The 21,990-nt window shown below is 38.5% G+C and overlaps 1 protein-coding gene across 3 annotated transcripts in view; it reads right to left on the reverse strand.

Moving 5' to 3' along the window:
* Nucleotides 1-21,990, reverse strand: part of CEP112 (centrosomal protein 112) — a 159,611-nt gene that overhangs the window by 98,644 nt on the left and 38,977 nt on the right. For 2 of the 3 annotated variants that reach the window (XM_058852387.1, XM_058852391.1), the window contains exons 13-18: nt 20,837-20,991; nt 20,416-20,533; nt 19,325-19,420; nt 18,462-18,521; nt 15,810-15,889; nt 1,250-1,385 (exon numbers count right to left, since the gene is read on the reverse strand). In XM_058852387.1, the coding sequence (XP_058708370.1) occupies nt 1,250-1,385; nt 15,810-15,889; nt 18,462-18,521; nt 19,325-19,420; nt 20,416-20,533; nt 20,837-20,991 (645 nt within the window). The remainder of the gene's footprint in view (nt 1-1,249; nt 1,386-15,809; nt 15,890-18,461; nt 18,522-19,324; nt 19,421-20,415; nt 20,534-20,836; nt 20,992-21,990) is intronic. The other variant, XM_058852388.1, reaches the window with a different exon arrangement.

A 21,990-nucleotide genomic window follows, 5' to 3' on the forward strand; every position in this document is an offset into this window, starting at 1 on the left:
CAAGCAGGGAAACCTCTGGCTGATACATGGAGTACAGCAAAATGGATTTGCAGAATTTCCCAGAATGCAGCAATATTCTGAAAGAAATTTACTGACATTTTAAAATTACATTTGACTATCTTTTCCAAATTCTGTTGCACTTTCTTATGTTTCGGATTGGTTTTATTTGCTGAAGGTTTTTTAAGTGAATGAAATTATTATTAGCCTTTCTAGAATTAGACAACATTCCTTCTGGAGCAGAATTAGGATATTGTTTTAAGTCATCATGAAGAAATTGCAGGAGGGTCACACAGTACAGAAAATGTCAGATTAAAATTGTAGGATTTGTTGCATTGCCCTTGTAGGTCTGGTTTGCTGAACACATCTTGCTTTTATAAGTCTGTCCTTGCTTATTTTTTAATTTCCAAATTCTATTATCCTCTGTCTGTGTGGGTCTTAAAAATATCAGCAGTGAAGGTTTTCAAAAACTTTGAGAACAACAAAAAGGGAATTTCCTCAGTCCTAAGGCAGCACTCAGCCACCCATTCCAGTCCCAGCCTGCAGCACCCTCCTGCCAGCAGCGAGGTTTGGTCAAGGAAGGTGAAGTTGGAACTTGTAATCCAGAATTACAAGTTGGAGTTCTGTCTGGAGATCTCAACCACACGAGGAATTAAGGAAATATCCCTTCTTTCCCCTTCTTTTTGGTCACCTATTGCTTGTTCCTCATTTCACTCCTTGGACTGCTTTTATAAACTCCCAGGAGAACACTTTAACTACTGTTTGCTCCGTAAGAAATTTAAGCCAGTAAAATCCCTGATTTTCAGGGACAGAAAAGTGGATTTTTCCATCCTCTGCACATGACTGCCAGCAGCCACCATGGCTCTGCCCCTGTTTGGGCTCAAACTGATTACAGGAGCTCATTAATGGAGGACAGAGTCGCTGGGAAAAGAGTAGGAAGAGACACATTTAAGTGGGAAATGACAAGCGTTGTTCCATAGGGTGTATAAACTAACACTTTATACTCTCACTCCTGAAAAATCCCTAATCAGTATCATAACTGCAGAAATCTTTATAACAATGACAATTCTGGCTTTGTCAGAAAGATGAAACACCCGCCACCATCCCTTTCTGACTCGCTGCAAAGACACTACATTGTGAGAGATTTTGATGTAGCACTCTCAAGTGGAGCATGTTTCTGGCATTATAAGATCAGAATCCGCTATCCCACTGCGCCAGAGTTTCAGAAAGGCTGGCATTGTGACCTCCTCACCCGCTGTTTCATTTCAGCAGAGTCTTTCTCTGAGTTCAGCTCCACCTGCCGCTTAAACTCCTCCAGGGCAGCGCCTGCCTGCTGGGCCTGCAGCCTCTGTACCTCCGTCACCCGCCTCAGCTGCTCCTCCTTCTCCCTAGAAAGTCACAGAAAATTTTCAGAGTTCAAGTATCAAATAAAAGAACAAGTGTGCTGGTGTAAAAGAGAGGCCTTTAACCCGATCAGTTTAAAATAGTATTCAGATTTCAATTTCCTGTCCCAGCTTCTGCCCAACTTCCCTTTGCAGGGCTTTGAAGCAGGCGATGGAAGGCCGGAGTTATTTTCGCTTTCTCCGATTGAATTTCACACGCCCAAACACAGCGTCCACAGCTCACAACAAAACCTCCACCTTCAAAGCCTCTCTCCACTTCAATGGCTCTCTACCCACTGTGGAACCCCCTTTATTAATCTCATCTAATTAATAAAATTTAATAATAGTAATTATGCATAAATAATAACAAGTTAGATTTCATTAAATTAGATTTAACACCTCCCAATGCTTAAACTCTTTTTAGCATGATTGCCTTTCCATATTTTAAAAAAACAAACAAAAAACCCCTCAAAAAATAAAAACAAACAAGAAAATTACCCCAGCGCCATCTTCACTCAGACAAGGTACAGGATTATTCCCTGCTTGTCATAAATCAAAATGCAAAGCAGGGTAATATGTGACATGTGGTTCTTTCTAAATCTATTAGAAAGCCATAATGCTGTGATGTCTATTCAGCCTTTACAGTACTGACAGATGTTAAATCTCTGTGCAAAGATATTTCATATCAACAGCCTACACTATTTGACATATTAAACCTGATACATCTATAGAAATCAGGCTGGGTTTCTTCAGGCTGGGTGGTAGATCAATAGTAATGATTCTGTAATATTTTATGTACATTCACATATACACAGACACATGAAAAGACAAAGACATATTGACACAAAACAGACAAAAAATTGGGTAGCTTTAAAGTATTTCTGAAATTTTGATGTGACTCCTCAAATATTACTAACTTTTATTAACTTGTCAGTGGTTTTGTTATTAACTTTTTGTGACACGTTCCTATTCCCACAGGTCAGCAGAGCTGCCTGACTTTGTGTTCAGACACTGGAGAACACGATGGTGGCATCGAGGGACAAAGCTGGCTCCACCCATGGCTTGTAATAGAAGACACATTCAAACAGACCTGGGGCTGACATTTTCATTTTCCAGGCAGAGGAAGTACCTCACGATAAATTTCCCATTTTGACAGAAATTATTTCCATATAAAACAAAGAATCTGACACATAGAAGACGGAAAAGCCCAGCTCATTCATCTCGTCTGTCACCTTGCCAGCACTGGAGGAGCTGCAGCACTGAGAGAGCCTTTCAGAAAGGTCAGGAAGCTGCCAAGCCCAAAGTTACAGTATTCACATCCTCTTCTGTGGTTTGCAGACCAGACTTTGACAATAGGACAAAGAACATAATCCTACATCTTCACAAAGTGGCTGTTTGCAGTGCAGGAGAGCAGGGTAATTCCATTAGCAAAGAGATCAAAGAAATGCCACAAGCCCTGAGTCAGTACATTGCTGTTTCCTTCTAGAGGGTTTTTTCATGATGCATATTTAAAAAAAAAAGTCAAAATATTATTTTGGTGCCTCACTCACAGTTGATGGAATAATTGAGAATAGGGAGACTGCTCTTCTCTTTACATAAAAAGGAAAATACCGTTCTTCCCCAGCAGAAACAAAATCCTGTATCACAGTTATGGTGATGATTGTTTTGGGGTTTAGAAGACCTGTGCAAATTATCTTCAAATTTTCTAGAGAGCATCCATCACCCTTCCAGATATGCTTTGTTTCTACAGCCTCATTGATTACATTTTCTACACTCCTTTGAGAGGGAAGCACATCTGTGTTAATCTAAGCCACCACATTCCCCACTCATGAGATAACAAAAATTACTCAGCAAAAAAAATCACTACCAAAATCAACATTTCTTTCCCCATCCAAATTCAAACAGCAAAATATTAATATTTAAATTCCTTCTGCAGAGGAGCCAAAAGATCCAAATTCCAAGCACAAAACTCCTTCAGGATTCCTCAGAATGGACACAACAATGACACCTCCAGAGCATCAAAATGTCTGATGGGTCAGTTATCCATCTGCTCCTGCTGTTTGGCTCAGTTATCCCCCAAATCCCACATTCCAGGGAGCTGCTGAATACAGATATTTTTTATTTTACAGCTGCTGGACACTGAATTACATTAAGCACATCGCTGCTCTCTCCCACAACACAATCTACCTCAGAAAGAAGAATATGTAATAGCTCTGCCCACATTTGTTACCTTGGAGAGGGGAAAGCGTCCACTTCTCCTCCCAAAGATCCATAAATCAGCAATGGGCCCTGGATAACAAATCTCCCTCCCTGCAAAATACACCTAATAATTCCACTCCACACTGGAAGCAAAACCAAAAATCAAAGCTTATTCAAACACATCCACATGTCACAAGACACTGGGACAACAGCCTTGGTCCAGTCAGATGGAAACACAACAAATCTAAACATAAAAGGACAAGACATCAGTCCTCGTGTTCTTAGTGAGGCTCCAAATTTATGCATCTTCTTCCTTAGGAAGATATTTTTATTTTGAAATATTATGATGTAAACTTCTAGGAATGTGGTTTTATGTACCTTCCTTTCTTTTAAGGACTTAATCCCATGAATAAATGCAACATCTCATTATAAGCAGGAAAAAAACTTCATTTTTAAGGATGTGAGAGCCAGCACTCTCTATTTTTTTGTGCAGTTCAGATTTGTACAGAAGCTTAGAAAACCTGTACAACAATGGCCCTCGGTTCACAAATATAAGAAAAGCTTCACTTTTTTTTCCCAAGACACCAAGCAATGTGCCTTGCATGAAGCACTAAAATATTCACTTTGAAGATTATTTTTTTCAGCTGGACTAGTTGTGGGGCCCAATACAATACAATTACATCATTTAAATCCCCTAAAGCTCAGCCAGCCTGAATATAAAAACAGGGTGAATTTACTCTTTGCCCCCAATTTAAAAAGCAAAAAATTCCCTTTGTTTCAGTGTATAAAGAACATGGCACTGGAATTAGGAGTCCTACACGACCCAAACCATCTCAGGAAAAGTTGACTGTGAAGTCCAGAATTTCAATTTCAGAAATCAGCACCCTGAAGTGCACTGATAAATGGGAAATACAAACACCTTATGTGCTTCCTCTTCATGCTTAAACATAAATATTTGCCTTGCTCTGTAAAATGTCTTCCAAGAGGTAACAACTGAATGCAGTGAGACTTTACAGCACTGCACTAATGAAACGTAGGGCAATTCAGGGCTTAACAGGAAAGGTTAATTAAATTTGGGATGTCCCAGCAAATGTTGGAGGAATCAACACTTTCCTGGAGGGTTCCCAGTATCCCCTGAACAACAGCAAGGGCTCAGCAGCAGCACAAGGAGCAGGAGATGCACCTGGCTGGGTCACCAAGTGCCAGCACACTCAGAACCCCCACGGCTGCACGAGGACAGAGTTCCACATCCCAGGAGCAAATCCACACCCAAGCTCCCTGTGTGCTGTTTAGAGAGATTTTCAGTGACATGGAAAATAGTAACAGACTGTGAAACTCCTCATGTTTTCTTATAAAATAATACCAGGCTTTAATTCACAAATTAAATTATATTCTTCTCCAGGTTTTCAAAACCTGCTGGCAGCACAGTCCATTGAATCCCAGCTGTACTGGGGAACAGAAGCAGAAAAAGGAATTTCTGTAAGGTTAAATTTTGCCACTGAATAAGCTTCTGAAACTCAAATTCTGATGTGCTCCACAAGAGGGACAGGCTCCATCCCTTGTCTAAGTCTCTCCCAGGTTGTTATGACTCCGGGTTTATGCCTGGAGATAATCATGAATCCCAGAATATCCCGAGTTGGAAGGGACCCATACTGAGTCCAACTCCCCACTTCCCACAGGGCTCCTTAAAACTGAATCACAGGAGTGAGAGAAGGCTGAGGTATGGGAAAAGCAGAGTCATGGCTGAGCCTGCAGCCCCACTGACGATGCTGAGATCCTGCTGGGAAAGGCCACGCTGTCCTGCCATTCCCATATTACACACACTCTAATCCTATGTATTCATATTTGCTGTCCTCACACAAGTCTTTGCCCATTCTTTCCTCTCTTTCCTAAATATTAATACTTCTGAGGGAAAATTACTTTGGTCCCCACCAAACTGTGAACTATTCACTTGCTGGAAGGCAGCTAAAGAAGTATATTTTTGTTTCTACACACCTTCCTTTTTATTCCATGGCATTAGAAATAAAAAATTGACTCTCACTAATATGTGCTGAAACAAAATCTGTTATCGCCATTTATACAATTTGTTTAGATTCAAAAAACCCTAAAATAAACCCTATATAAACACTTTTCCAAAGGAGATCACAATTGCTTACATAATACACAGCAAATTGTGCAGCTGAAAACACAAACTGCATCAAAACATACCCAAATTTCCCATGCAAAACCAAATTCAGGAATTTCACCTTAGTATCTTCAGTGTCTACAGATATGAGGACCCATCCAGTGTTCAGACACATACATTTGACTTTACATGGGGAAATTTGGCAGACCCATGATCCTACTCCTGATTCCAGAGAGTCCTTCACATGGAGATGCCCCAGTACTGCCAGGACTCCACAAAACTGCAGCAGTTTCATTAATTAATTTTATAGCCAAATGCAAGACTCATGCTACCAATTTTTAGTGCCACAATCGGTGAAAACCACTCCATGCAACAGCCCCTCTGACCTGACTTCTGGCATGGAGATATTGCACTACATAATAATGTGTTCAATAAAATACCACATATGAGTAAAAGAAGGGGATAATGAGTTAATTATTCCAGAACAACGCTTCAGTAGTAATGCCAAATCTGTGAAACACACAAAAAAAATCAATTTTGCTTTTCCTGCTGTGTTTTTAGCACAGTAACTTTGGGTCTAACTGCACCCATCCCAGCTGGGGCTGGAGCATCCCTCTGCACAGGATTCCCACAAACAAGGAGGAACAAGCAGGGCTCCCCTCCCATGCCAAGCATATGGAATATGTGCAGAACACTCCTTCTTTTTGGTGTGGAGAGGAAGAGAGACAGTGTGAAGTCATTCAAGCGGAATGATAACTAAACCAAAGCCAGATCAAAGCAGCAAAGAAGAAAGACTGAAATGTGAAGCTGAAATATTTATTGCCTTCAAAACATCATCCCTATCCTGTCCCTGGGCACTTTAATATTTCGGAGTTGTTAGAAAGCATTCTAACTTGTTTCATCATTTCAAAGAAATAAAGCCAAACATATAAAGCCAAGAAATAAATATAAAGTGTTCCCCAATTTTAAAAATAAGATGAGCTTGTCTTTATGAGAAAAAGCACAAACCCATTTATAAATTGTTTATAGTTTGCATAATTTGAGATGTTTAATATCAAAAACTGGTCTGCATTCCTTCAAGTAAGCTCCAACAATGGAAGATATTTACAATACAATTATTTTTTTAAACTATGTACTTATGTTTTAAATAAATCATAAGAGAACATTAACAAATTAAATCACTCCTTAAAGCTATTAATGAATTTGGAGCAAATAATACTCCACGTGTGCAGTATCACACTGAAATAAGAATAATGCATTACATTCAAAATTAATGGCTCACAAATTAACTAGACATTGGTTAAACACACTAATAATTATTATAACTATTTCTCATTACAATAATGACAGGGCACTGTTGTGCTAGGTGCTGTGCAAACAGAATAAAACAGCAACTGCCAAATGATGAATGTGATGTGGGTTAAAAGGCTGGGCAAGTGTTGTAAATGTGGCTGGAAAGGAAAACTTGGTAATTTTGCTCCAGACTGCAGAAACTGTCTGCAAGATTTAGATCCACTGCATATATGAAAGAGCACAGAGGCTCAGTTATCAAGGGAGGAGGATTAGAACAGAGATTAAATAGTCACGGCTTTCCCATGCTGAGACCACAGCTAAACCTCAGCAAGGACAACACGGAGAGGAGAATTAGAGAGACAGGTGTAGATAATGGCTTAGGAAAGGGAGACAAGTCTGTAATTAAAAGGTGGCCCAGAGAGCCAGCACAGACAGCAAAGAGATTCATGAGGTACCCAAAGAAGAGGAGCAGAAAAGGCAAAGATTGAGATCAGAGAACAGCACTGTGGCACTGAGAGCTGGGGGGCGAATAAAATAAACCATCCAAGGACAAACTATGTGAGAAATCACCAGGACAGGACAGAGCCAGGCAAGGAGAATCACTTAACACTAACAAAGCACAGCCCAGGCTGTGTGGAGAGTGACAGAGCCAACAGTGGTTGGCAAACCAAAGACGTCGAGGATGAACTGCCAGGACTCTTAAGGAGGTTCAAGGGATCAGAATTCATCCTGTCATTCTACTGACTTAAGGTAACTATTTTTATGGTTAAAATAATTGGTTAGTTCAGGATTCAGATTAATAATATTCATGTTATAGTAGATAATAAAGATAATTAATTCTGGGGAACCATGAGTGTCTCCTTGGCTCATTGGTTTCTTCCAAGAGGACATGGACTGTCACAATTTTCTTTTCCTTAAAAGTACTGTTTGAATTATCAACTTCAGCTCCTCCATGAAGGTTGGTTGTACTGCTGCTGAAGCCCAAAGAGAGTTGTACAAAGTACATAAAAAGTAAAAGCAAAATTAAGATGATGTAATTGAAGTAGAGTGATCACAATCATCGAGCAACAACAAGGAACAAAGTTTTCCCTTGTACTATTTTGTAGATTGTCTCTAAGTGACCCAAAGGAGGTGACAACCTGAAACATTTCATGCTTTTTAACAATCAGTAATTGAATTCAATCATCTGTATGACTTTCCTTAGCCAACTGAAAGCTTTTCTCATTTTATCAATGTTTTGGGCATTGTACAGGGATGTGAGAGGGAAGCCTTTGGAGAAACAAGGGGACAATTCTGCCATTACTGCTGATTATTTCTATATTCATTTAGTCAATGTGACCCTGATAATCATTAATTACATTAATTATTAGAATAGCAATTTACAGCAATTAATGAAGTGCTACAGCATGATACAGCAATGCTCTTCACCTCACAAGGCAACACTTTTCATTTCATAAGCTGTGTGCCATATCAAACCAGTTTCATAGCTGTTATCACTAAAAAGATGTCATGTGATATCTCTATAACCATCTTGAGGGATGTAACAGTCCCAGAGCCAAGGATTAAAAATCAACTGTTACTTTTTTTTTTTTTTTGTACAACTGGAGCCTTCCTTTCAATACATATTTCATTATTGCCAGTAGGTCTCCAGAGAAATGGGGGGAAAGAAAATGAAAGGCTGTAAATAGTTAATAGAACACTTTATTTTTGCTTTTAAGTGAGACTATTAAACAAAGCTACCACATTTTTCAGCCCTCTGTTCATGCTCCACGTTGTGGCCCCTAGAGCGAGGGTTAGGGAATGTTTACAATATGCTGGAAACTTTGACTGGATTTGCTCTAAAAGGTTTCAGATGCTCAAGCACAGCACCAAGTGGAGAACAGCTGCTTGGTTTTCCACTGATTCTTAAAGGAGAAAAAAAACACCCCCCCCCACAAAAAAAAACCCCAAACCAAAACCCACCCTACCAAAAAACCACACAGTTTTAAAGAGTAAAACTATATCCCAACTCCTCAGCTCCATCACATTACTGCTGTTTTTAAATCACAGATGTAGCTTTTTTCATCATATTGCAACTGCTGTAACAAGACAACCCTCAACATTTTAATAAAAGATAATGATGAACACAATGAACATGAGTATAAACTCTTAACAATTCTCTTTTATTGCAACACTTGGAATTAAAGACAATGCCTGCTCATAGTCCTTTAATTATTTCCGGCTCTAAATAGTAATAGCTTTTCCATTCTGACAAGAATTCTCTCCACACACAAATACCTCATTTTCAAGGAAAAATGGAATTAACTGCAGGAAAACAGCTACACTTAGGCAATTACCCTGAAAATATTGACAACAACAACAAGCAATTACTCAGAATTTGGATTCAACTCAGAGGAGCGAGAAAGGAAAAAAGAAATAAAAAATTAAGTTGTGGTTAAAGCTATCACTCCCTTTATTTATTTATCATTGCATTGATGATTCTCAGGCTGTTGTGTTTTGCTGTGTGCAGTGGCATTTCTGACGTACACCACTCCAAGAAGCCCATACAAGAGGATTTGAAGGAGCAGCTGTTTAAATATAAAGTTCTCAAAGGGCTTGATAGAATCAAATTCTCAAGATCCACTAAAAATCACAGCTTTTTTTTCCCAAATGTAACTTCTGTGTATTTTGAACAGCCTAAATTTTACTTCTTTTCAAAATGTTGGGATTTAAAAATTATGCAAATGTAAATTGCAAACAAATTAAATTATTTCCACTGCTGTTTATTCTACCTCCTTCTGCCAGCTCTCTTCACATGTCTATTTTTCCTTTCCTTCATCTGTTTCCCTCTTTATTGGGTCAGCAGCAGATTGTTCACCATTTATTTCTCTCAAATCTATGTCCTCTCACTTCTTTTACACTGTTCCTTTTGTGGTATTACAGAGAGAAGAAACATTAAACACCATGGATATTTTGCAAGATATAAGAAATCTTAAGGACTAAAAGACCCTTACATAAAACTTCCTCTGCTAAAGTTTGACGCCTTTTTAGGCACTTTAGAATAAAGCAAGAAGAGCTTTTCAGATCAAACAAGCCCAAGTCTTCTCTTTGTGCATCAAAGAGAACCATACAATGAAAAATGAGTCATTTTTCTCATCCACGGCTGTAGGAAAAGACTCTGCAAAGGACAACCTCTCCCTCTGCTCATTTTTGCCTTGTCCCCATTTCACCAGTGCAGGTGAACTGGGAAACCCCAGGCAGAACCAGTGCTGGAGGAGGCCAGGCAGGCTCAGAACAGCAAAACCTTAATAAAATCCTCAGGGCAGCATGAAAACAGAACCTCATCAACTCACACCATCCCACTGCACCAGAGCAGAGACCTTGTGGAAATCAGGAGAGAAGGGAATTTCCTGAGCCTCGGAGTCGCTGCTGTCCAGGCATTCCCTGTTGCAGCCTGAGGCTCCAGGACAGTGCTAATTTCATTTTAACTTCTGATTTTAGCAAGGCTGATATCAAAGCCGCTCTCTGAAGGCTTTACAGGTATCAACACCAAGTTTAAAACCACAGGAGAAGCCTGAGAATAGCTCCAGCTCCATGGATCTGGCTCAGTGTCAGGTAAGGAATGACCCAGAATAACCAAAGGACTGGCAAAGCACACCAGGAGATGACAAGTGAATTTCTTTTTGAATAAAGAAATGACTGAGGTTTCAAGACGAGTAACTGGTACCAACAAAAAAGTATTTCCTTCTCCTAAAGAGCATTTTTTCCACCTTGATTTAGGAAATATGAGTAGAAACACATTTTCATCAGGTATTTCCTGTGAGGCAAAAACCTTGTAGCAGAAATAACTGTGCTAGATACAAAAACTGAAATTTAAAATATAAGTGAGTACCACTGAACACCTGACCAAATCCCTAGAAATAGCAGCCCAGCATGGGGAAGCACAGAGCATTGCTCTCACACTGGAATAATGAAAAGCACTGGGAAAAGCTTTTTTAAATCTGCAGTGAGGAAACTCCATGGCACCACTTCCAAGGAGAAATCAACTTCTTCTCCTTGACCCCCATGTCAGAAACCACATGCAGGTACACAAGTATATATGAGAAAAGAAAGGCAAACTGTTTTCATTCCTGCATTTTACTGAACATCTGCAGGCACCACCTTCACATCACACCATGACTGGATTTGGTCTGCCACCTAAACCAAACCCCAAAATACTGTGAGAACTGTGTGTGCCTTAAAAACTGCTGTGAAAACTATTGTGAGAATCTGCTAATAGACAGAAGTGGTTTTAACTGGTTTCTAGAAAGTTTAGCCCCTCTTTCTTCCCCAGAATTTTAAACAAGTTCAGACAAGGGGTAGAGAAGCCATGGAAAAAAAAGAGGTGTTGGTAGTTCCTTATGTAAACAAATAATTTTATTAAGTGAGTCAGAATGAAGCAGCTGCTCAACATTTGCTCTGTATCATCTCCACTTGCAAAGTGCTGAGATTTGGCTCCATAGACAGACTTGAAAAAAAGAAAGGCAAAGAGTGAGAGGGAGAAGGTTGTGGAGCACTGGAGTGCAGATGTGTGGGCACTCCTTGATGCTGCTTAACTACAGCATCTGCACCTGTACAGGAGTTTCATTTAATTTAATATCATTTAATATCATTTCATTTCTCCTAATGTGACTTCTTAAAATTTGTTTCCTTCCCACACTACAGAACTGAAGAACAGGAACTCAGGAAATCTGTACTTCAGGGGCATATGAAAATGTTATTTGTGTAAGAGGCAAGCAAAGCAAAAAGCATTAAATCAGATCCCATAATTACCTCCAGTACATGAGAACTGTCACAACCTTTATCCTCAAGAAATCAATGTAGTCTGCACTTCCCAAGAGGGTGACAGACAATCACAGCCTCAAACTGTTCAGGATGTTCATAATTCAGTCCAAAATCTCTCAGTCTCAAGATGGACCAACTTTATGTGTCTGTGCAGCCACAGAAGTGTTATCCCCATCCCTGGAAGTGCCCAAAGCCAGGCTGGACAGGGCTTGGAGCAGCCTGGGACAGGGAAAGGTGTCCCTGGGATGGAATGGGGTGGGTTTTAAGGTCCCTCAAAACCAAACATCTCAAAACTGAGCTGGCATTGTGGTTGTAATCTTCAATAAAATGAGGACTATTTCCCTACAGCAAATATATATTCCTCATAGTAAACGAAAAGTATTGAACAATCTGCTACCAAAAAAAAGCAGAGGTAGAATAAATATATTGAATGAATAAACATCCAAATTCCACAGAACAAGACACAAGAGATGATGCTGAGAGCTGTTTAACAATATTGTATAAAGTCAGCAAGACCTTTTCTTTCTCTTCCATGCAATTTCTTCAGCAGCAAATGGGTACAGATATTTTTTTTTCCCCTCATTTATTTTCTGTTTCATTCTACTCAGTTTGTACTGTGACAAATTATATACCTCTATTTCCTACTCCTCACTGTGAGAGATAAGAACAGCAGAGATTCAGCCTATTTGCAACCCACTCTCATGACACATTTTCAGCAACCAAACCACAGGGATTAGAGAAACAACCTTTCCCCCCAAGTAATTACAGAGAAGCTTTTCAAGAAAACTTTGTTCTTATAGAAATGCCATTTAAAGGACATTCCAGAAAAGCCCTTACAGCACTTCTTAGAGTAACTTTTGCTATTAGGCAATGCCTGTGACATGCACTGCAAAAGTAAATATAAATTTTATATCTACAAGTCACCACCACAAGTTAGGAGTGTTGGAGCAATTCTTTTGCAAAAGCTTTGCTTTTGACAGATATTTCTACCATGAACTTCAGAAGAAAAAAACCTTCTGTAAACTATGTAAACCCTTATTCTGTACTGAAACTGTGGCAATACTATTTTTTTTTTTTTTGAAGTGAAAGATACTTTCAGAAATGTGGATTTTACTATTCCACACAATGTCTCAAATCCCTTTCATTCTGCATTGGTGTGGATACATTTGAAACAGTAGCAGCACTGTTTGCTGTCACAGCACTGGAAAAATAGTGATAATAATAACAAAAATCCCCTAAAATGCCTGCCATTCCCCTTTCCATGTGCTTGCAGCTCAGCAGCTGCTCAAGATATAATCCTGTGGCCATTTCAGAATCAAAGTGCATTCAGATCAAAGTAGTTTATGAGAAATCACTGATGCACCTACTGGGTTCTGAGCTGTAATTCCACAAGGCATCGCTTCTGTTGAAGATGCTGAACTGGATTTTCACCCACCTCATGCAAGACGAGGTTGTTTTCTAAAGATTTACTGGGTCTGCCTTAGCTTGGAGTTACTTCATTTCATTCTGCAAGTAGTTAAAGAAATTCAGCAAAATGAAGCATTTTTAGGCAAGATATGGGATCTTGTGGATTCATATTAATAGGAAGGGATTGCTAAAAAGAATAATTTTTGCAGCAATGGGAAAAAAAAAGCCATAAGGAAGCCATCCATTTCTGCCTCAATAAATATTGTCCTTTCCCATTACCTACTTGTATATCATATAAAAGCACATATATGAAAAAAAATCTTAATATTGTCAAGACACCCTGGTGCTAAATGAATGGTTTGAATTGCAGAAAGCCCTGCAGGACTGGCAGCTCCTCTGCTCTGGGCACCTGAAGTCTGTTCCAGCCCTGGTCAGAAATGCAGATGTCAGACCCAGAGCTGAAATCCCAACCAGCAGAATATGAGCTGGGCTGGACTAGGGCACTGCATTTCTGCAAACATCATCTTTTCAGGATCCTAAATCCATCCTCATGGATCTGCCAACCTCTGTCTCCAGCCAGAAGTTTATAAAAACTGGTTTATAAAACCACACTTGAAAGCTAATTTTTGTTTCTATTCAATTACTTCTTAGCATTACTAATTCCATTATTAATCTTGAAATTAACCCCAAACCCCTGCTATAAAACAAACAAAAGAGCAGTAGTATAGAGTTTTATTAAACTATCTCCACAATTAAACATTTTCCATTTCAACTGGGAGAGGTACATATGATTTAATATTAGAATTCTCTACATTATTTTCAACACCCTGAATTAAGAAAATTAAATTAAAAGAAAAAGCATAAGAGAAACAAAGTGCCATAGAACATGGAAAAATACCCTGGAAAAAAATACAAAATCAAAGAATATTCTCATTTGGAGGGGACCTACAGGAGTAGAAGCAGTTTGTATTAGGAGACACTTTGAAAATCATATAGAAATAGGTGTTAATCACTTGCTGTGGGGGAAACAGCAGATGATTTTCAGCCTGTGGAACAATCCCCAGGGCTTTTCAGCCCCAGGAGCTGACCCATCCCCAGCTCTGGCCAAGGGATTCACCCACAGGAAATGCAAGGCTGGGACAGAACTCTGCCAACATTGTTTTAATTCATGGCCCTTGGAGCATCACCAGCACTTTGGGCTCTTAAAACTTGAGTCTTTCAAATCCTTACTCCAACTCCAAGCTACACCTAAGCTTAAATACAGCCAAGGAATATCTGAAATATCTGAGGACGTCCTCAGCTCCTGCAAGAGCTCCTCGAGTCCCAAATCCCCAGCTCCTCACAGACCCTGCCAGGATCCACGTGGGGATCAACCCTGAGCAGCCAGGGCTGCAAAGCCAGACTGGTTTTATTAACATCAGTAAGACCAAACTGACACATTATTTGAAAGATGTTGAAGAAAATTAATGCAACTTCATTATCAACCAATCTAATGGTAAAATACTAAAAGATAAAGTGCAGTTGATAATGGTTCAACCACCCCAAAATTATAAATAATAGTCAGTGTGAAGAATTTAAAGATTAAAAGCTGGAGTTTTTATTAATGTCTGCAGTGATTTAAGATAGTCTCTATTTATGCCAAATACCTCAGAGATTATAGAAATAAAGAAATACAGACTTCAGCCCTGTCACTTTTATGGAATAAAAGTATCTTTACTTCCCTCTCCCAGCCTAGATAAGGTACATTGTGATATTAAACTGAATACTTTTAGCAAATAACTTCTGGTTTGTTTCAGAATAATCTGTTTCCCCTAGAAATTACTTCCATAGCTTTGACTTTAAACTGGATTAACACATGGAAAGAATACTTCACAAAATCAAAAATGGAAGGAGCATAGCAAGAGCTGATCTTGTCCTCTGTGCATCTGCTGTACATAAACCACTCCCTTGCTCAGAAAACATCAAACCTGGTGCATCCTGATGAGCTGTTCATGGACAAAGTCAGCAAAAGAACCTGTTCCAAGTTAGTTAATGAAAGCTGTTTGTTGCAGAGCACTTCTCCCAGCCTTACATCCATGTGAAGAACAAGTACTCCCACAAAGAAATGTTGTATCAAAGAGGAAAAATCTGCATTAGACTTGTAATTTGTGGATATTAAACATAAAATATAAGATCAGAAGCATCATCTATTACATTAAAATATATTTTAAATAAATACATCTTTCAAATGTATTCTGTTTTCTAGAAGAGCCCAAAGCAACAATTATTTTTTGCTTTTTGTTTGATTATTTGCTTCCTATGAATACACTCTGAATTGAACCTGGGCCCATTTATTTGAGAGGGCAAGACCAGCTGACATCATTAACCTCAATTCTATTTCCTTCCCACCACTTAAAAGTCAACAAATTTGGATAAGTTGGTTCCTACTTCAGTTGTTTCATTTTTCTGGCTGATCAGAACCCTGAAGGTGCAGCTTTAAAACAGGAAAAAAACTATAGGAGGGCAGTTAGATAAGACAAAGCATCAGTTTATTTAATAAATAAATACTAATAAATATTTAAAAATTCCAAGGCTAGTTCAAGAATTATTCCATATTCACTTACTTCAGAGCCTGTTCCAGGTGACGAATTTTCTTTTGAGCATCCCCTCTTTCTTTATCCAGATCATTCTGAATGCCATGAATCTGCCATTTAAGGAAAAAAAACACCCTATCTTTTAACCCAAACAGTGTCTGAGTTAAAATAAATCAATGTTATTTTAAATTCTAAAACTTATTTATTTGCATATTCTTTTTCCACTGGTGAAGACAACCATTCATGGATTTCTAAAATTAGGAGAAATGCAAAAGCAGGGATTAATAGAGAAATGAAGTATGAGAATGTAACCAATGAGCTATTTTCCTTCTCAAAGTGAGTATTACTGTCTAGAATAAAGAAATATCAGTAATTACATAAAAAAGGAACTAGATTTTCTTTGGGTAAGTACAGAGAAGCAGATAGGAATCTGCCTAAAACAGTGACCAGGGTGCAGAGCTCCTACTCACCAATTTGTGATCACCCAAAGTGAATCACTTCTGATCAATTCTTACAATAAAAAGTATCAAACATAAATAGCTCACATAAAAATCCTAAATAATAACAATAATAGAATAATTAGCAATAATTACCCTAAAAATAGTTACAAAAACATTTGAATTTGGCAACTTCCCAGGTGTGGTCCAAACCATGCATTTTTGTGATGTTTTTTGGCAAGGGCAGGTTAAGTCCAAGTGTTTGTACATAATCCAAGAGTTGTATTGCTTTAGAATTGCTCAAGGAACAACGTGGGGGTGGAACATACAGGAAATCCTTTATCCACCTACAGTCACTTGTAATGTTCCAGGCTGTTAAGACACTACAATAAAGAAAAAGTTGATTTACTAAGTGTGTAGGCCAGTGAGAAAAAAACCAATTCAGAGATTCTCTGCAAGGAGCAGTTCCATGGAGGTGTTCACTCCAGGAACATTTAGCTGGGTTCCAAGAGCCCCCAAATCCATGAGCTACATCTATCAGAGAATAAAGAAGCTATTGCCAAAACTGGTAAAATTCTGTATTTTCAACAGGTGGCTTGAGAATGGCTGTCAGGAATAATCTGTCACTCTTCTGATGCTGAGCTGGATGTTTGGAAAACAAGCAGTAGATTATTTATAAAAAGCAGGTGTTTCCTTGGCTTGTAAAGCCATTTAGCCTAACTGGTTCCTGATCCAGCAGATAAGCACATTTAATCAAACAGTGACATTTAAGGTTCCTACCTATGATTTGTTTGATGTTAAAGTATCCTCAGAGGCAGCAGCCACTGCAGACTCATAAAGATTATTAGATAATGGGTAGGTTTTTAAGTGAACAGACTGCAGCAGAGACTTCATGATTCCTTTACTTGTTTTAGTATTTTATGGGCCAATCCATCCTGGCTTATGGATTTATATCCATAGATCATTCAAGGGTATTTTTCTTCTCATCCTTTCACAAAGATTTGAGTTTGAAAACAGTTACACCAGAATTTATGAACAAACTGCTGTCAAGTTATCTAAAAAAAGAAAGGCTCTGCTTCCTTGTTTACTGATGCAGGATTCCAGCTTCCCTCCCTGGGCTCACTGGTTGGAGGCACTCCTGACACGCTCTCAGCCCATGCTTAGGAGCTTCCTCCCAAAAGATCCTCAAACCTCAGTCAAATTATGCCAATATATTTTTTATTTTGGCCTGCAAATCACTCCAATCCTGGATTTTTCTTGAGTTCATCATGTATAAAACACACAACTTGACTAAAAAGACAAATGGAGGCTAGGTTTAAACCAAGGCAGATCCTGGAACAAAGAATGTTTTGACTTCAAGTCAGCAGAAGGAACTAACTCAAACCAAAACCCCTCTACAATTCATGTCACAAGTGCTATTACCAAGTGACAAGTAGCTGGGATCACAATCCATTATTTTATGTTATAAATTTGCCACATTTGGCAATGACATGTTTGAGTAACACATCCTTTCAATTAAACAGGCATCTAAGGCACCCTCTGGCTGCACATGAGTTGCACATATAATGTCACTAAAATTGAAGTTTAATTTGAAGCCTATTGATGTTCCCAGTCTAAAAGAGCAGGCAGGATTTGCAAAGTGCTTTAAGATGAAGTGTTTCTGATGAAAATTACATTTTTTACTTTAAGTTCCTGATGTAAAAACAATGCCTGTTGACAATATCTAGAGAACACATGGAGAGGGATGGAATAGAGATATTCTGGGGGAAAAGGAGGATGGGAGAACACATGAGCACTGGCAGAGGTCAGGCCAGGTTTCATTCAGTTCATTATCCTTTCAGTAACAGCAGCTGCCACCACAGGACAGGCTTCCAGGAGCACTTTTTTTGGGAATGCCATCCCAGCCTCCATCCCTTGGCAACAGAGGTGATATCCTAAAAATCACAGGTGATATCCTAAAAATCACAGGTGATATCCTAAAAATCACAGGAGATATCCTAAAAATCACAGGTGATATCCTAAAAATCACAGGTGATATCCTAAAAATCACAGGTTACACCCCTGGCCCAAAACAACTGTGCTTAAAATCTTCCTTCATTTTGTCCAATTATTTTTCCAAACCTTGTGAAGTGCTTGTATTCCCAAATTTACTATTTGGGGGGGTTTCAAAATTTGAGCCTTTAAGTCCTCTACAGAACAAAATTGGAGGGGTGCAGAAGATGGGAAATTTTCCTGGAAATATTACCTGTTTCTCATATGCACGCTGCAATTGAAGCTTGTCCTGCTGAACCTTGTATTCTTGATCCTGCAGAGGAAAATAAACAAACAAATGTCTAAATAAACAAATCCCATTTTTCTTCCATTTCAGAACATTCATCAAACACAGCCAGTAGCTATCATATAGAACAGTCCATAAAAAAAAAAATAAAAACCCACTTTCTATCATCATGAAAAAATTCTCTGACATGGAAAAAAATTTAACCAACACCAAGTAACACAACTATCTCAAAAGTCATGATTCATGTTTGCTAAAGAGAAACAGCAACTTGTTCTCCTGAGCTATTAAAATGCCATTCTGTACTATATCAACTGTGAAATGAAAGACATTGGAAGAAAAGTAGATGCCAAAACTCAGCCAGGACTGATACATGATACAGATGTGGAACTCATTACCCTGAGATAGAAGGATTAATTTAAATGCCTACAGGAAGACAGAATATTGAACTGAACTATTAAACAGTGCAAATTAAAAACAATTTTGAAACTTTAAAAATGTTTACAGTTTACAAGAAAATAAAAGATATTCATCATTCTTTGACAGGCTTCTTTGTAATCCACCAATACACATTTAAACTCTTTAACTTAACATGTGATCTACAAGAAACAGTCAGAAAACTTCTGTGAAAATTCTGCTCTTACCTCTCTTTTAGCCACATTTTTTAAATCAACCTTTAACCACATGTGACATTTCATTTATTTCCATTAATAAAACAGAAACAAGCAAGCATGGTATATACAAGTACATTTAAGGATGGATATCTAAACATTTAAATCAGTGGATAAGACAAAAAGAGTTGGTCATTTCTGAGAAAGAAAGTCGGGGCTCACCCTCAGCTCTTGCTGCCTTTGATGTTCACAGTCTTGCAATTGTTGCTTCAACAGAGCCATTCCACGCTGTAATTCTGCAATCACATCAGATGTCTGCTGGGATTTAACAGAAAAAGCAATTTTTGTCTTGCACTCCTCATTAGCTCTTTTGCATTTTTAAATTTATTCCTCTAATAAAAGAAAAATAAATCTCTTTTATTTAATCTCTCAAATTAGTGAATCTAAACCACTACAGTTTCCAAGAAATTGGAAAAATTATCAGCTTGGGAGAAAAAACCTGTCTGAGTTTATGGCTCTGGATACGTCAGTTCAGGCCCTCTGGAGAGCTTAGAAATGGAAACAAAAGCACAAAAAAACCACCCCATTAATAAAAAATCCCTACTAAAATCTACAAAAAATTGGTAGAAAGTAGAATACCTTGTAAAAGAAACAGAGTAAGGTATCATCAAAGCTCAGAGAATTTCAACAAATAAACACCAAACACCTGACTTGTCCTATGGCTCTATGGATTAATAAATGGTATATAAAACTTGAGTCTTTTCTACAATTATTTAACTTTAAAATCACTTTAAATACGTACCATCTCTGCACCTATGCATATCAGCAGGTATCAACCTGACAGATGTTTTTCCAGAAACAAACCAGAGTTTTTACATTTTGAGTGAAATCTACACTTGCAAAATATAAAAATATTTCCTTAAACACGTAAATATTTAACACAATGTTCAATACTATGAAGCCTGCAAGACCATTTTTTTCTGGAAAAAGTATTTTCTGCCATGGAAGAGGCTTTATGAAAACATTAAGTCTTTAAGAGTGTATTCAGAATTTTTACAGGAGCACAAACAAAATCAGGATCTGAATCTGGATCAGCTGTAGAAATACACACCAGAACGACCAACCAACTTCAGATGATTTTTCAGTCAAATTTGGGAATGAAAAATTAAATCCCAATTTTATTTAAACTTACACTCATGACTAACTTGGGGAACTGAGCAATCCTTTGGATTTATTCATAAGCATCATATTGATAGTGAGGAGAGCACTTAGGAAATAAACCCCATTTTCCTGCCTGTTACACCTGAGCATACCTGAGCTTGTTCCTTCTTCAGAAAATCTCTATCAACTTCAAATTTACTTTGTAGCTGCTGAACTTTCTCCTTGTACTCCTGAGTAATCTGGTCCTTGTCTTTCTGAAGTAAGTCGTACCTACAAGGAGCAAGCAAACAGGATATGGAAATTGCTTTCATATTTTGGCATTTTACCTGCTCAGTATCAATTCCACGTGCTTTTGTCACAGAATGAGCTGCTCATAAATAATGGAAAGGTAAGACACTCCTCAAGGTGGTCGTTTGGGTCACTCTAAATGAGTTTGACACCAATAAATACATTTTCATGAGAGTTTTCTAATGTCAAATGCCATTCAGTGTGTTCCTGAAACAAAAGTCATAATGTTTGCTTCTGGAAATTCCATATTCTTAAAAGTTAAACCAGCAATTGTTACTGAATTACCTTGCTTTTAGGTCCTGTAGTTGGGAGCAGACCTCCTGGTAACGTTGTTCTACCTCAGTCTTCTCCTGAGATAATTTCTGACGCTGTAAATTACTATTTTCAGCCTCAACAGTCAACTGCTGCACACGGGCCCCCAGCTTTTCCACTGTCTCATTCTAAAAGAACAGAGAATTACTGAGAAAAGCCCAGAATAAATGAGGGAATACCCCAGTTGTTATTCAGTAGCCTTGAGCAAGGAGGTTCTCTGGTGATGCAGAAACACAAGAGTTACAATGGCAAAGCTGTCATCAGTCATGACAGTAAATTCTATAGTGTGTATAAAAATAAATAAATCTTCAAAATATGGGTGTTTATTCCCCCTCAAAGTGACATCTCTTCTCCCTTATGCAGAACAGCATATGCAACTGATTTCTAAATTACAAATCCTTTAAAATGGGACAGTATTTCAATGGAAAACTGCAATGGATGATAATATACATAAAGCATTTTTAGATTTCCCAGTAATCTCACTGCAGTAACTTTCAGTAAATTACAAGCACCTTCCAAGAGTTGTATCTTTTCCCTGGAACTTCATCTCCTAATATAGACAAATTTTAAAATGAGCAGAGTAAGGAGAGGCAGGGACTCTAGGACTTCCCATTCTTCCCTAAATTTATGGTAATAGGCAGAGAAACGAGGCAAGAATTCCTCTGGAGGCTGGGGTCGGAAAATAAGACCCAGAGTAGGTTTCAAAGTTATTTTTTAATTAACAAAGGCTTGAAGGTGAGGGAAGTGGAACAGAAATTTCACCCACTCTCAAAGTCCAATAAAAGTGCCCTGTGCAGCCCTGACTGTCACTGGAGGTGACACAAAGCTGAGCCAGTGCAAGAACCCCACACAGACAGAGCATCACCTGAATGTTCACCTGAGCTCTGGCAATGCCTGCAGAGATTGCACAGCCACAGCACAGCAAAATTCTCCATCAGTGCCAAGCTGCTCACCATGGGTTTGGTTTGCTGGGGGCAGAGGGTTGTTTGCTTTGTGGGCTTGGGGTTTTGGTTTGTTTTGTGGTTTTCTGGGGTTTTGTCATTTTTTTAAAACAGAGTAATTTTTAATATATCACTGAATATAATTCCTGGCTGGCCCCATGACCCTCAAGGAAGCTCAGCCTTGTT

The sequence above is a fragment of the Poecile atricapillus genome, chromosome 17, assembly GCF_030490865.1.
Source record: "Poecile atricapillus isolate bPoeAtr1 chromosome 17, bPoeAtr1.hap1, whole genome shotgun sequence".
NCBI classification, from domain to species: Eukaryota; Metazoa; Chordata; class Aves; order Passeriformes; family Paridae; genus Poecile; species Poecile atricapillus.